The 13207-nt window shown below is 38.3% G+C and overlaps 1 protein-coding gene across 4 annotated transcripts in view; it reads right to left on the bottom strand.

Moving 5' to 3' along the window:
* TTC33 (tetratricopeptide repeat domain 33) overlaps positions 1-13207 on the bottom strand; it is a 43942-nt gene that overhangs the window by 28525 nt on the left and 2210 nt on the right. For all 4 annotated transcript variants that reach the window (XM_077763453.1, XM_077763452.1, XM_077763455.1 and 1 more), the window contains exon 2: positions 9358-9579. In XM_077763453.1, coding sequence (XP_077619579.1) covers positions 9358-9578 — 221 coding nt within the window. In that variant the 5' untranslated portion in view covers position 9579. The remainder of the gene's footprint in view (positions 1-9357; positions 9580-13207) is intronic.

The raw sequence follows: 13207 nt of genomic DNA, 5'->3' as shown, positions 1-13207 counted from the left end.
ACATTTATCGAGCACTCAAGTTGATTTTTTAAATCAAATTTACGGTAGTATAATTTAGATGACAAAACATGTACCCATTCTAAGCATACTCTTCAAGGAGTTTTTACAAATGTATATACTCATATAAATCCCACAACCATCATAACCAAGAACCCCAAAAGTCCCCTATGCCCTTTAACAGTCAACCCACTCCAATTTCTGGTTCCAGACAACCAATGATATTCTGTCACTACAGATTATATTTGCTTTTAAAAATACACATAGATGGGGGCACCTGGGGGCCTCAGTCGGTTAAGCGTCCAACTTCGGCTCAGGTCATGATCTCACAGTTCGTGGGTTCGAGTCCCGCGTTGGGCTCTGTGCTGACATCTAGCTCAGAGCCTGGACCCTGCTTCGGATTCTGTGTCTCCCTCCCTCTCTGACCCTTAAATAAAACCATTTAAAAAAATGTTTTATTTCTTTCTGAGAGAGAGAGACACAGCATGAGCAGGGGAGGGTCAGAGAAAGAGGGAGACACAGAATCCAAAGCAGGCTCCAGGCTCTGAGCTACCCGTCAGCACAGAGCCCGACACGGGACTCGAACCCACGAACCGTGAGATCATGACCTGAGCCGAAGTTGGACGCTTAACCGACTGAGCCACTCAGGCGCCCCCAAAAAATTTTTTTAATAAAAAAAAAAAAAAAGAAATATACATAGATGGAATCAGAGTATGCTGTCTTCCCAACTTCTTTCTCTGAACATAATGATTTTTGGATGCATCAATCATTCCTTCTCGTCACGCAACAGGATTGTTGCTATAGATTATATGTGTCTTTAAAGAGATTTACACAGATGAAATCAGATAGTATGCACTCTTTCTGATTTCCTTCTCTGAGAATAGTAATTTTGGATGCATCAATCATTACTTTTCATTATTCCACAGGATACTGGATGGATACACTAAAATCTATTTATCCATTCACCTGCTGATGGACATTTTGACTGTTTTCATTTCATGGCCACTAAGAATAAAACCACTGGGGGGGGGGCTGGGTGGCTTAGTNAAAAAAAAAAAAGAATAAAACCACTGGGAACACTGTTAGGTAAGTCCTTGAGTGAATATATGAATTCCTTTCTCCTGAATAAATATCTAGGAAGGAGTAGATTGCTGGGTTGTATGGTAAGGTGTACGTTTAACTTCACAAAACAGCCAGGCTGTTTTCTAAAGCAGTAAAACTATTTCACATTTTCAAGAGCAATATATGAAACTTTGAGTTGCTCCACATCCTCACTTGAATATTGTCAGTCTTTTCAATTTTACGGTCCTAGTGGTCATGTACTAGAATGCTATGCTTTGAATGTGAAGTTTCCTGGTGACTAATGATGTTGAACAGCTTTGCATGTGCTTATTGGCCATTCATCTGTCTTCTTTTGTAAAGCTTCAGGTTAAATTTTGTATCCACTGTTTAATTGGATAGCGTCTTTCCACTGAGTTGTGAGAGTGCCTCATACAATCTAGGAAAAATCTTACGTCAGATATATGTATTATAAATATTTTCTTGCAGTCTGTGGCCTGACTTTTCATTTTATTAATTATGCCTTTTGATAACCAGAAGCATTAACTGTGATCAAGTCACCACATAAATGCAAGTCATTTCTGTACTTTATATACTTTATGCTCTACAGACTACCATTCTTACACTAAAAATATAAAGGTACAGCATTCAAGAATGTGGTGACGACAGGGGCGCCTGGGTGGCTTAGTCGGTTAAGCGTCCGACTTTTGCTTAGGTCATGATCTCACGGTTCGTGGGTTCGAGCCCCGCGTCGGGCTCTGTGCTGACTGCCAGCTCAGAGCCCGGAACCTGTTTCAGTCTGTGACTCCCTCTCTCTCTGACCGTCCCCTGTTCACGCTGTCTCTCTCTCAGAAATAAATAAAAAAATATAAAAGAATGTGGTGACGACAGTTCATGAGATTGAGCCCTGTGCTATTAGCACAGAGACTGCTTGGGATTCTTGCTCTCTGCCCCCTCCCCCACTCTCTCAAAATAAATAAACTTTAAAAGAAGAGGATCTTCTAAAACAAAAATATGGTGACAAAATAAAGTAGCTTAAGCCTTTTTTATTCCATAAAATTGCTTTGGCTGGTCTAAATTCTTCGCATTTCTGTATAAATTTTAGTATAAACTTGTCAATGACTACAAAATCAAGATTGCTGGGGTTTTGATAGGAACTGCATTGAGTTTACAGCTCAATTTGGGGAGAATTAATATCTTAACAGAACTTCATCTTCAGAACCATGAACTGAGTGTATGTATGTGTGTGTGTGTATATATGTATGTATATACATATATACACACGTGTGTATATATTAAGTATATACACGTGTGTATATAAATATGTGTGTGAATAGATATATATTTATAAGTATATAAATACATAAGTATATAAATATATACATATGTGTGTGTGGATACGTGTGTATATGTGTATATACATATATACATATGTGTGTACATACATGCGTATGTGTATAAACATATACNTATACATATGTGTGTGTGGATACGTGTGTATATGTGTATATACATATATACATATGTGTGTACATACATGCGTATATGTGTATAAACATATACATATATATATATTTATCTCAACTTAGTTCTTAAATTTTTCTTACCAATGTTTCATAGCTTTCCATGTACAGTTCTTATACATATTTTGTTGAATTTTTTTTCCTAATAATTTTGTTTGGGGATGGTACTGTAAATGGTACTTCTTAAAAATTTCACTTTCCAATGTTTCATTTTATCTCCACCCTTGGCTTATGAGCTTCTTCCTATTATTTTGCTCTGGAGTTTAAGTTCAAATGACACTATACTACTTCACTTATACTATAAGAGTCTAATAGCAATATAATTCCTTTTATCTCTGACTGCTTTTGAATTACTATTGTTGTCATATATTTACTTCTATATGTAATTAATCTCTAATATAATGCTAGTTTTTTTAAAGCAATTATCCTTCAAAAAAATTTTAAAACTTAAAAAATCTTCATATTTACCCATGTCTATCATTCCTTATTCTTCTGTTTAGATATAAATTTCCACTTGATACCACTTTCTTCCACCTGAAGAGCTTATTTTAATATGTTCTGAAGTGTAGGCTTACTGGCAATGAGTTACTTCTGCTTTCATTTGTCTGATAGTTACTTTGCCTTTAATTTTTTTAAGTTTATTTATATATTTTGAGAGAGAAAGAATGTGCAAAGGAGGAGCAAGGAGAGAGGGAAAGACAGAATCCCAAGCAGTCTCCGTGCTGTCAGTGCAGAGCCCTATGCAGAGCTCGATCTCACAAACCATGAGATGATGACTGGAGCCAAAATCAGGAGCAGCATGCTTAACTGACTGAGCCGCCCAGGCGCATCGCCTTTATTTTTGAAAGATATTTTTTGTGGCATATAGAATTCTAAGCTGATACTTTTACTTTCTTTCAGAACCTTAAAAATGTCATTCTATTACCTTAATTAGACCTTCACCACAGCTGCTGCGCTCTGAAATCCACAGGCACATCTGCAGTAAGAAAGTTTCCCATGTGTTCCTCGCGCTAAGAAGAGTAGGTGAGGGTAAAACAGGCCCAATCTTAGGAGGCGTGGGACTCCTCTTATAGATGACTTGGGACTTGGAAGAGTACCCAAGGTCCTGCCTAAGTCTCTGATACTTCCACTCAAATTTCCTTCTTTTTCTCTTTCACTCAGGGTCAGACATTGTGGTCTGATGGCTCTCTCAAATAACACAGTTCCCTTCCCATTTCTTTCATTCAGGTGTTTCCTCTAACAAAATCTTTGCAAACTTAATCTGCTCTTGGCATCTGCTTCTCAAAGAACTCAACCAGCATAGCTGTTAATACCATTCAGCGTTATTTTTTTTATTTTGGATATTATATTTTTCACCTCTAGATGTTCCATTTGTTTATCTTTCATTTTAGTCCTGATGAGGTTCATATTTCCTTTTAAGTATTTGAATGCAGTTATATCACTACTGTAATGACTTTGTCTGCTATTTCCATCATCTATCTTATTTCTGAATCTGTTTCTGTCGATTGGTTTTTCTCCTATTTACAGGTCAAATTTCTCCTCCTCAGCATGTCTAATAATTTTTCATTAGATGCTAGGAATGTTATGCAGGTGACTAGAAATTTTTGACTACTCTGGCAGGCATTTAAATAACTTCTATATGAGTTCAAACCTTTGAAAATCTGTTTTTGAGCTCTGCTAGGCTATGGTAGACCTTCCCTCCAGGGACAGTGTAGTTGTTCTAGTATGGCATATCTCCTTTGGGGACTTTAGTGAACGTCGCTGGCGACCACCAGAGACTCCCACTCTGTGGATGAAGCTTGAATATCTCTCTGCTCTGTATGAACTCTGGAATTATTCAGCTTAAAACTCCCCAGTTTGCCTGGACTTGCGGAATTTCCCTCATAGCTGAATGGCCTAATGTGCAACAAATACTCAGGAGGACCTCATACAAATTTCCAGAGCACTTCCCCTGAGGAGATCCCTCTTCGCTGGTACTCTGATCCACAACTTCTAGCTGCCTCAGTCCCTCCAAAACCCAATCACCATCTCCCAAACTCAGCAAGACCACTAGGATTCATCTGGTTTCCCAGAAGACGAGATAACAGGGAGAAGTGTGGGTTACGAGGAAAGAACTGAGACTCAGAAAAGAGCAATGGTCCTCAAGTGCCATATTCTCACGCAAGAGGAGGGTAGGAAATCTAATCCCAAAGGCCCTTTGTGGTTAGGATATGAAATAAAATACATTCTCAGAACACTGTGTTCTAATTTGGAGTTTAAAAATGTACATTCCTATAGGGATGCCTGGGTGGCTCCGACATTAAGCATCTAACTCTTGATTTCGGCCCAGGTCATGATCTCACAGTTCGTGAAACTGAGCCCCATGCCAGGCTCGGTGCTGACAAGGACTGGATTCTTCCTCCTCCCTCTGCCTCTCTCCCTGCTCATGTGCACGTGTTCTCTCAAAATAAACAAACATTTTTAATAAATGCATATTCCTATAGATACACTTAAATAAATGGTAGTTAACCCACAAAAACCTATTTAGCCAGAATATGGAAAGTAAGATGTAGTTTTATAAATATTTAACAAATATTGACAGAGGATCTGGTAGGTGCCACAAATTGTTCTAAGTGTTGAAGATAGAGTAGAAAAGTCATACAAAGTCCCTACTGTCCTGGAGCTCACATTCCTATAGAAGAGAAACAAATGACATATAAGCAAATAGCTAAATAAGTTTATAAGGTAACTTCCAAAAGGGAGAAATGCTCATTAAAAAAGGTTCACATCATGAAGACTAAGGGGACCTGGGCCTACTATTTCCAACTAGGTGCTCAGAGAGGGGCTCACAGAGATGACAACATGGGAGCGCAGATCAGAAGGACAAGAAAACAGACCTCAGAAAACAGAAGATAACTTTTCAGGCAGAGGTGTCATGAGACAAAGTTGTATAAGAACTGTGTTCAAAAACACAAGGAAGGCTGGTGTGGCCAAAATGTTATAAAAATGAGAATGTCTAAAGATTAAGTTGATTTGAAGATGGGGACTGACGGGGTGTTGTTTAATTCAGCTTCCCTATTCCTCCTTATATTATTTGTTTTTATTCCTCACATTACTTTAATCAAATTTAACATTATCTTAGGTATTTTTTAAATCTCAGATATCCGTAAATATTCTGAAATACTCTGTTGGCACAGAGTAACCAAACTATTCAATTCCACTAGATTCTTTCTATTCTGTTTAGTTCTCTTCTAAAGCTGTGTATATATTACTCCAAAACAAATGCTAACCAGCAAAAAGCTTAATCATCTCACAGTGTTCTCCATTCAAAATAAAGCATCCAACCCAGCTGACTTTGGTGAAATGACTCAATGTTTAGACATGCAGGCAGAAAACAAGAGTTATTTTGTTTATCTACAGAGTTGAGATCTCTCCTCTACCACAGGAAATTCAGAGGGACTCCCATGGCAAAACTGAATGGCTTTTCCCTTCTGCACTAGTGTGGTCAAGAGAAAAAGGCAAAAACAAAGTTAATGAACTTTTAACTGGCATTTACAGGAATTTCTAAAGATATTTTATGGATGTTCTGCAAATGATTTCATAAATGTGGAAAATTTATAGCTGGTTTTCTTCTGACTAAGACAGAATGGTCAATCTTGCAAAGTTCCACATAGGAAAATTTTTTTATGCCTAAAATACCGCAAATGAGAATTCACAATGTAACATTAGCTATTAAGCTGTTAGTTGTCCTTGATTGTTATCTATTTTCTATCATTCATTTCCAATTTGAGGTGCTAATGTACAATAGTTTAGGCACCTTCTGATATTTTACATTAAAATATAGTAATAAAAGATTACTCCAATAATCTAAAGTAAAAACAGACCTGGACACTAAAACGTTGCATCCTCAACTTTGACTCATTCATGACAAAATTGATTAACGAGGAATCTTATAACCACCCTGACTGATTTTAATTCAGAAAGAAGAAAAAAAAGAGCAAAAAGAAAAAAATTGCTTTTTGCTCAGTACTACTTCTTTTAATTTCTCAAATTCTTCTTTATCACATGGAAGATACCAGTCAAAGGCACACAGAGACTAGATCTCTGGGTGATGTGAAGAATATACTGTCCTAAACAAAGACCTATTCAGATACCACTCCCAATGACCACACATCTTCTCAAAATCATATCCAATAGTGCAAACAGAACAACAGTCCTCATGCTGATTAGTGTAACTCTCTTAATACGATTTATTTCCTTCACCAAGGATAAATGTTCCAAAATTTTTATAGAAATACGACTTTCAGGAGACATTAAACCTAGTGCTGACAACCTGCTGTTATTTATCTCCCAGTGATACGATAGACAGCACAAACAGAACTCTTAAGTGTTCTTGCCAAAAAGTTTAATCAGAATCTAAATCAAACCTCCACACCTCAGTTTACAAGAAACACAGGAGGAAGAGGAACAAGTTAAATGACATCCATAAGAGAACAATCAAATAGAAAACTGGTCTAGACTCTTCAAAAAGTCATTATCACGGTGGACACAGTAGGGGACCTACGTAGATGCTAAAGAGATATAATAGCCAAATGAAATATATGAACTCTGATTGGATCCTGGTTTTTAAAAAATACTGTAAAAGATGTTTCAGCAAAAATTAGAAAAAACTAAATATGGTCTTCATATTAGTTTACATAATTGTTAACGTTCATAGATTTGACAGTTATTATATTTAATAAGAAAATATCCTTATTCTTTTTTTAAAGTAGGCTCCATGCCCAACGTGGGGCTCGAACTCACAACCAAGATCAAGATTAAGAGCTGCACGCTCCACCAAGTGAGCCAGCCAAGAGCCCCAAGAATATCCATATTCTTAGAAGGAGGAGGCTAAATTAAGAGAGAGGTGTTATGTCTACAACTTTCTTACAAACAGAACACCAAAAAAACTGTAAATATACAATTACATATATCATTGTGTGCATATTTACATATAGAAAGAGAGAAATAAAGCAATTATTAGAAATTTTGTGTACAGATAAGAGGGAACACAGGGGGGTTGAACTTCCTTCAACTCTAATACATATTTGAAATGTTTTTAAATAAAAATGTCCTGGGGCGCCCGCGTGGCACAGCTAGTTAAGCATTCAACTCTTTTTTTTTTTTTTTTTAATGTTTTATTTATTTCTAGGAGAGAGAGAGAGAGAGACAGCGTGAGCAGGGAGGGGTCAGAGAGAGAGGGAGTCACAGACTCTGAAACAGGCTCCAGGCTCTGAGCTGGCAGTCAGCACAGAGCCCGACACGGGGCTCGAACCCACGAACCGCGAGATCATGACCTAAGTGAAAGTCGGACACTTAACCGACTAAGCCACCCAGGCGCCCCATTAAGCATCCAACTCTTGATCCCAGCTCAGGTCATGATCTCACTGTTCGTGAGTTCAAGCCCCACATCAAGTTCTGTGCTGATGGCAAGGAGCCTGCTTGGGATTCTCTCTCCTTCCCTGTGTCCCTCCCCTGCCTGTGCATGCATGTGGGCTCTCTTTCTTTCTCAAAATAAATAAACTTTTAAAAAAATGTCCTGGGGTGCCTGGGTGGCTCAGTTGGTTAAAGTCTGATTTCAGCTCAGGTCATGATCTCATGGTTCATGAGTTTGAGCCCCGCATCAGGCTCTGTGCTGGCAGCTCAAAGCCTGGAGCCTGCTTCAGTTTCTGTGTCTTCCTCTCTCTTCGCCCCTCCCCAGCTTTCACTCAGCTCAGGTCATGATCTCATGGTTCATGAGTTTGAGCCCCGCATCAGGCTCTGTGCTGGCAGCTCAAAGCCTGGAGCCTGCTTCAGTTTCTGTGTCTTCCTCTCTCTTCGCCCCTCCCCAGCTTTCACTCTGTGTTTTTCTCACTCTCTCAAAAAATAAACAAACATTAAAAAAAAATTTTTTTAATGTCTTTTTCCACCTCTAGGGTATAAAGATACCCTTCTATGTTTTCTTTTAACTGTGTAGTTTGACATTTCACATGGACATTTTCAATCTCTCTACAGTCCATCTTTGTATGAGATACATTTTTTATATATTTTTTCTCTATATATTTTATTTTCCTATATAGAGAATTGTGTTTTCCTATATATATAATTCCCGCTTTTTCTACATAATCTAACAAATGGGTCTTCTCCCCACTGATTTGTGAAAGAATGATTTTTGGTCCCACTGAAAGACCTAGGCAGAGGCAGAGGAAAAGGATGACCGTAATAGGAAAAAGAGGAAAGGAAAAAAAGGAAAAAAGAAAAGGGTGAAGGGTAAATAGAAAAGTGGAAGAGCTTAGCTGAGGAAGGGCTGAAGATAAATGAAACTGTCAAATTCCTGTGTACCAACCATATTTACTGAAGTATATAAAAGCCAATGGCAAAGGATAACTGAACATCTATTTAAAAATATAAAAAAGTACATGCCCTCAAAACCCTTCAGGAAACACCTAATTTACCTGGCATATAATAACACAGAGAGAAAGTTTCCAGAAATTAAAATATCTCCTATCAACCAATAATTTGGAATGTTTCACTTAGCATTTACCCTTCATTAGATGGAACAAAAATGATGGCAAAGCACACATTACAAGTATCTTGAAGACTTATATAAACACTCAGATTCCGAGGGAATGTTGAAAGATGTCTTTAAAACGTATCTGTTTGATTAATTTAGCACCTACATCAAATATTTAAAACATAAGTTTACAGAATTCATAACTCATCTCATTACTGACAGTCAGAAATGTAAACTATTCTCTGTAAGAAAATTCTAAAAACATACCTTTTATTTTCAACCAAACTGGCTGCTTCATCCTTTAGCTGCTTACTTTTCTCAATACAGCCCTCAAGGAGACTTTCTTTCCTGCGTTTAACAGCTTGAAGCCAGGTCCCTTCTTCATTCTCTGCTACATCCTTCTCATCAGCAGCTTCAGCTTCAAACTGCTGGGAAGTGACCTTTGAGACCTTCTCGCCAATTTTTCTCTTCCATCCAAAGGAAGCCATTCTGTAAAATTACAAAGAAACAGCTTTAAAATTCAAATTTGGTTTTAGAGAAGGACTACATNTGATCTGCATGATCTTTCCCTCCTTTTTTTTTTTTTTTTTTTTTTTTGAGAGAAAGCACACATACAGGGGACAGGGAGGGAAAAATTCCAACCAGGCAGGGCTCATCTCACATCTTGATCTCACAACCAACCATGAGATCCTAACCTAACCTGAAATCAAGATTTGAACACCTGGGGCGCATAGGTGGCTCAGTCCACTAGCGTCCAACTTGGGCTCAGGTCAGGATTTCACCATTCGTGAGTTTGAACATGGCACTGGGCTCTCTGCTGTCAGCTCAGACCCCACTTCAGATCCTCTGTCTCCCTCTCTCTCTGCCCCTCCCCTGCTCACACTCTGTCTCTCTCAAAAATAAAATAAAACATTAAAAGAAAAAAAGTCGGATGCTTAACTGACTGAGCCACTCAGGTGCCCCAGACTGCCACCACTTTTTAAATCTGTAATTAAATAATGGATCAAGGCAATAATCAACAAAGGGTGCTAACATCATAAAGGAAGACAACTGTACAGTAAGTATCTCCTGGTGGAAGTGGCATACCACCCATGAAAGTACCCTTGCCAAAAATTAATCCTGAATCAGATCAAGTCTAACAAACTCTACCAGTTTTATAAGAAAATATGGAATGTAGACAAGCATGCTAAATAACACATCAGAGATGCAGACAGCAAACAATAAAAAAAAAAAAAAAATTAAATTGGTTTCTTCAGGAAATAAACTTCCAGGAAAAAAGAGAGAGAAAGATGGAGGTAAAAAGAGACTTCAAAGACTTAATAACCAAATATAATGCATGGGTCTTGTTTAGCTCTGGATTCAAACAAGCCAACTGGGAGGAAACATTTATCAAATAACAGGGAAAATTGGAACACTGATTTGATATTTGATGATATTAAGGAATTAATGCTATTTTTCAAGGTATGATAATAGTATTGTAATTATGTTTATTAAAAAAGAATGCTTATCTTTTAAAACTGTATACGAAAATATTTCACTTAAAATTCTATGCTATCTAGAAATTGTTTCGAAGTGATCACCAGGGGGGAGGTACAAAACAGAAGAAATATAGATGAAACCACCGCTCCGAGCTGATAATAAAGTTAGGTGATACGTACATAGGATTCCTTGTACTTTCCTCTCATACATGTTTGAAATTTTCCACAATAAAAAGTTTTAAGAGTCAAGCTTGGTAAATAACTTCATTCACAGAACTATTGGGCAAATCTAAAAAACAACAAATGTTATAGGCGCCTGACTTTGGCTCAGGTCATGATCTCACATTTCATGGGTTCGAGCCCTACATCAGGCTCTGTGCTGACAGCTAAGAGTCTGGAGCCTGCTTCAGATTCTGTGTCTCCCTCTCTCTCTGACCCTCCCCTGCTGGCCCTCTGTCTCTCTGTCTCTCTGTCTCTCTCAAAAATAAATAAAACATTAAAAAAAAATTTTTTTAGGGGCGCCTGAGTGGCTTGGTTGGTTGAGTGTCCAGCTTTGGCTCAGACCATGATTTCATAGCTTTTGAGTTTGAGCCCCGCGTCGGGCTCTGTGCTAACAGCTCAGAGCCTGGAGCCTGCTTCGGATTCTGTCTCCATCTCTCTCTCTCTCTGCCCCTCCCCTGCTCGTGCATTATCTCTGTTTCTCAAATATAAATAAATGTTAAAAAAACATTTTTAAATAACAAATGTTAAACCGTTTTGTAAATCAGGAATAATACACATATGTAAAGGATAAGAAACAAAGGACAACTGATGGAATAAAATTAAAGAAAACCATAAAAGCATTCAACAAGTATTTATTTAAAGAAGGAATTTATGATGAAATCAAAGAACTCTTATTAGTTACATGGATGAGCTTAAAGATACTGAGAAACTCCTGGAAAGGTATATAAATTTTTATGTCTCTGTGCTTTCTGGAGAAGAGTGTCTAATCTTTCATTCCATTCTCAAGGGAGTCTATAACCCCAAAGAGACTGATCAACTGAGTTATCAACCAGGGGAATAAAGAAATGCAGTGAAACAGACATCTTTATAAAACTATCAAATAATGGGCATTGAGAGAATAAAGGAAGAAGAGAAATGAAATAGCGAATAAGTTCTAGCAGGAGTCAAGGTCTTCATCACTGAGGCACATAGTTGGAATGAAATGTAAACAATCAATAGAAGGGAGGGGACAGAAAAGCAAAGGTGACTATGAAGTTATTCACATGGAAAGGCCTAAGATAATGGCAGAACTTGGAGGGATGAAAAAAATTATAGGTCATGTGCCTAAGTTTCTAATGAATAAAAGTAAGTCTCAATAAATTATAGCAATCAAAAAATGTACAGGCAGATACGGGTGAATGACATATTTTCCACTGGAGCAGGGATTGTTTTAAAAAAAAAAAAAAGCCTAGAGGAGTAATGTGTTATAAGCTATACCAGGAAATTAGGACAATACCAAACTCTCTCCCCAGACCCATTATAATAGAGAAGAAGGAGTTTCCTAGGTTTGAAGATGACTGTAAGTAACTCAGGGGAAGAACCAAGAAATGCTATGGAACAGAAGGCCAGAGGCACAGAGTGAAGACAATGTGAGAAAATAAATCATTAGGAAGGTCTCATAAGATATCAGGATATCAAGAACTCTTGTAATTGCATGGCAAAGGAAACAACCCACAAAACTAATAGGCAACCAACAGAATGGGAAAAGATAGTTGCAGATGACATATCAGATAAAGGGTTAATATCCAAAATCTATAAGGAACTCACCAAACTCCACACCCGAAAAACAAACAACCCCGTGAAGAAATGGGCAGAAGATATGAATAGACACTTCTCCAAAGAGGACATCCAGATGGCCAACAGACACATGAAACGATGCTCAGCATCCCTCCTCATCAGGGAAATACAAATCAAAACCACACTGAGATACCACCTCACAGCAGTCAGAGTGGCTAAAATGAGCAAATCAGAGAACTCTAGATGCTGGCAAGGATGTGGAGAAATGGGCACCCTCCTACACTGTTGATGGGAATGTAAACTGGTGCAGCCCCTCTAGAAAACAGTGTGGAGGTTCCTCAAAAAATTAACAGTAGAACTCCCCTATGACCCAGCAATAGCACTGCTAGGAATTTACCCAAGGGATACAGGAGTGTTGATGCATAGGGGCACATGTACCCCAATGTTCATAGCAGCACTTTCAACAATAACCAAACATGGAAAGAGCCTAAGTGTCCATCAATGAACGAATGGATCAAGATGTGGTTTATCTATACCATGGAATACTACATGGCAATGAGAAACAATGAAATCTGGCCATGTGTAGCAACGTGGATGGACCTTGAAGGTGTTACGCTGAGCGAAATAAGTCAGGCAGAAAAGGACAAATATCGTATGTTTGCACGTATAGGAAGATTAGGAGGAACTTAATGGAGGACCATGCAGGAGAAGAGGGGAGAAATGGTGGGGGAAAGGGAGAGAGGCAAACCATGAGAGACTCTTGAATGCTGAGAACAAACTGAGGACTCATGGGCGTGGGGGGGGTGGGGGGGAGATGGGCATGGAGGAAGGCACTTGTGGGGATGAGCACTGGGTGTTAT

Source organism: Crocuta crocuta, unplaced genomic scaffold, assembly GCF_008692635.1.
Source record: "Crocuta crocuta isolate KB4526 unplaced genomic scaffold, BGI_CrCroc_1.0 scaffold4, whole genome shotgun sequence".
Taxonomy (NCBI): domain Eukaryota; kingdom Metazoa; phylum Chordata; class Mammalia; order Carnivora; family Hyaenidae; genus Crocuta; species Crocuta crocuta.
Note: the sequence above shows the minus strand (reverse complement) of the source record. Positions and strands in the feature narration are given on the sequence as shown.